Source organism: Anoplophora glabripennis, unplaced genomic scaffold (genome assembly GCF_000390285.2).
Source record: "Anoplophora glabripennis isolate ALB-LARVAE unplaced genomic scaffold, Agla_2.0 scaffold268, whole genome shotgun sequence".
Taxonomy (NCBI): Eukaryota; Metazoa; Arthropoda; class Insecta; order Coleoptera; family Cerambycidae; genus Anoplophora; species Anoplophora glabripennis.
This window is the reverse complement of record NW_019416436.1, coordinates 561,669-564,521: the sequence shown is the minus strand read 5'-3', so window position 1 is coordinate 564,521 and position 2,853 is coordinate 561,669. Positions and strand designations below refer to the sequence as shown.

Sequence of the window (2,853 nt, the reverse complement as noted above, 5' to 3'; positions counted from 1 at the left end):
TCACTTCTGATCCATCCTCATGTTTGCATCCATCCTCTTCTTCATTTTTACAGTCACTCTCCTCGAATGGTACAATATCGAGGTCTGAAGTGGCGTGTCGCTGAAAAAATTGCATATACAGAGTAGTTTTCAAAATCAGGTATTAATTTTAAGAGGTTATGTCAATAATTGAATCAACGATAGTACTGATAGCACAATTTTAATTTTAATGATGAATCGATTCAGATCTTTGATAATGTATTTAATTATCAGAGAAGGCATTGGCGAGATGCCATGTATAAAGTCACTCAATAAATCCACAAACAAAGTTAGATACAGATAATTTAAATACAATCTACAATGTAATAAATTTATTAAATTTTAATCAAATAATAAAACTTTTTGTTTGTCAACGTTTTTTAGTTTGTTTTTTACCTTATCACAAATTTTAATACACTAGCCACAAAAATTAAAGGACAAAAGGAAAATCCTAAATTTTTAGGTGATTTTCGAAAAGTTGTATCATGGCGAAAAATGTCATAAAGCAATAAAAAAAGCAAATTCGAGCTTGAAGGTTCCAGTTTCAGGATCTGAAAGTCAAAAATTTTTATCCTTTATCACCTTTTTATAATTTTTGCCTCACTTTCAACAGGTCCACGGGTCTCATTTTTTTTTTGGCAGTCCAACATGTCGTCTCTTTTAGTTTTATTCATCCTCTTTGAATTTGAGCTGTTCAAGACCTTTATGTATAATCAAATAGAAAATCTAAGCAGAGATTTGAAAAGTTCAGACTAACCTCCATAAGACCTTCTTATTGTTTTTTGATAAATTCATTTCTTTCAATGCAAGAAACTGGATTCCAAAATTTGCAATTTTTGTTAAAATTGAGATTGATATTGAAGAGGTTTTCGTTTTTTTTTACCTCAAAATAATCCAAAACACCTGTAGGCTCCGCCTACAATGTGTTTCCTTGTCGTGAATATAGGGCCGCATAACAGCTGAATCGTTTGTCTGTTGTCTCACCTATGACACACTGATGAGGACCAATAAGTCCGAAACCGGTCTGTGCCTGGTGGGTTAAACTGACGAACGATCCTAGGTGTTGTGAGCATAATTTAGTGCCGGTCAGGGCATATAGCCCGCGGAGCAGTTGTTTCTAGCAACGCTGACAATTAAAACCTGTCAAGACTTCCAACGGCTGCGATTTTTCTTTCATTGTCAAAAATTAAAGGATAAATTTTGCATTTTTAAATCTTTTTTTTTTAATTGAAAACGTTTTTTCGCAAAAATATATACTTTCTTCATCAAAAATTGCCATAAAAAAAAAATTAAATATTGAAAATTATTTTTTTTTGGAAAAAAATAATTTTTATTTCCTTCCTCACATCTCGCATACTTACCGAGTTCTATACCTCACAAATCGTTTTCATGAGCTTTATTAATACTGAGAAAAATAAGATTTTTTTTTAAATTAACCCAAAGATTTTTTCTGTGTATTAAAAAAAAAATAAATATTTTTTGACGATTTGACAAACATTTTTTTTAAAGATATTTTTATTATTTGAATTAGATTACCTTCTACCAAAATTCTTTCAAAATTAGTTTTGGGTAGGGTAAAAATGACTGAAGGCCAAACTGATTTTCTTCTTGCAGCCTCCTTAAATAACCACTAATTATCTTGTAACTCCGTAAAAGATCTATCCTTTTCATTCAAGAAAATTTCAATTTCTGCCCAAAGTTAAAAAATTGATTGAATGAATGGAATTTTGTATAGCATTCTTTGTACCCATATCTGATTCAAAGCCATACGATTGTTTTATAACGATCTTACATATTTTCCCAATAATTTGTTAACCTAACGCTTAACGATTACATAAAAATTTGTACGATATCGTTCATAACCGACATAATCTCATAATGTTAATTAAATTATTATTAGTTATTAAATTAATGTTACAATAGTCTTCTCTTACCTCCTTTCCTCATCTTCTGATTTTATGTCGATACTTTCAGCTTTGATGGACATTTCCATCTCGTTAATATCGAATTCTTTGTCCAAGTTTTCAGTCTTAACGAATAAATCGAGTGGAGACGTATCTATCCGACTTTCTGTGGCTGAATTATCAAAAATACTTTTAATTTTTTCTTTTACCTCTGAGCACTCTTTTAGGAAACTGTCGTGAGTACACAGAGAATCCCAGCATGGCTTACATACAACGGGACCTTTGATGATATTTATATTCTACAAAGCAGTTTTGTTAAATTATAAAATATGCAAGTAATTGATATTGTTCATACCATTTCAGGTGTCAATTTCTCAATAGCTTCAAGTTCCTCTTCACATATGCACCTAAACTCACTCTCTACTGGGAGCATACACAATCGACATATTTTCTGAATGCAAACTAACTCACTCTTCTTTTCCTGCGTGTACACTTCTCTTAATTCGAGCTGTAACATTTTTCCGCTATCCACATATTGAATAATTGTGTTATCGGTATTCAAACACGTTGACTTAAATTCTAATGCTGTATTTAACTTTCTTCTGCAAACGTTACATAAAACCTCTTTGCTCTCATCATCAAATTTCTGAAAAATATGCAACTTCACACAGCAATCTAATTATATTTCACCGACTTACCAATTTCAGCAAAAAAACATCTAGAATGTCTCTGATAATGTTGTTTATCACTTCAAAATTTTCATCGGTTATATTTTTAAGGCAAAGCCTACACGACGTTTCCTTAACATCAGTCTTTGTTCTACAACAATCTTCTTTTAAATATAAGCAGAAAATAGAACGCAAAGACAAAAATACAAAGTAACTTCTAAAAGTTCTAACCTTCTTGCTTCTTTGACAGATTGACAAGGCAT

At 31.2% G+C, this 2,853-nt stretch overlaps 1 protein-coding gene across 1 annotated transcript; it reads right to left on the bottom strand.

Annotated features, from left to right (window-relative positions):
- LOC108904329 lies at positions 1–2,853 on the bottom strand. The gene is made up of 5 exons (XM_023454543.1): positions 2,822–2,853; positions 2,621–2,741; positions 2,278–2,568; positions 1,953–2,221; positions 1–100 (listed from the first exon to the last, which is right to left on the bottom strand). Exons 1-5 carry the CDS (start codon positions 2,851–2,853, stop codon positions 1–3), a joined length of 813 nt encoding a protein of 270 aa, XP_023310311.1.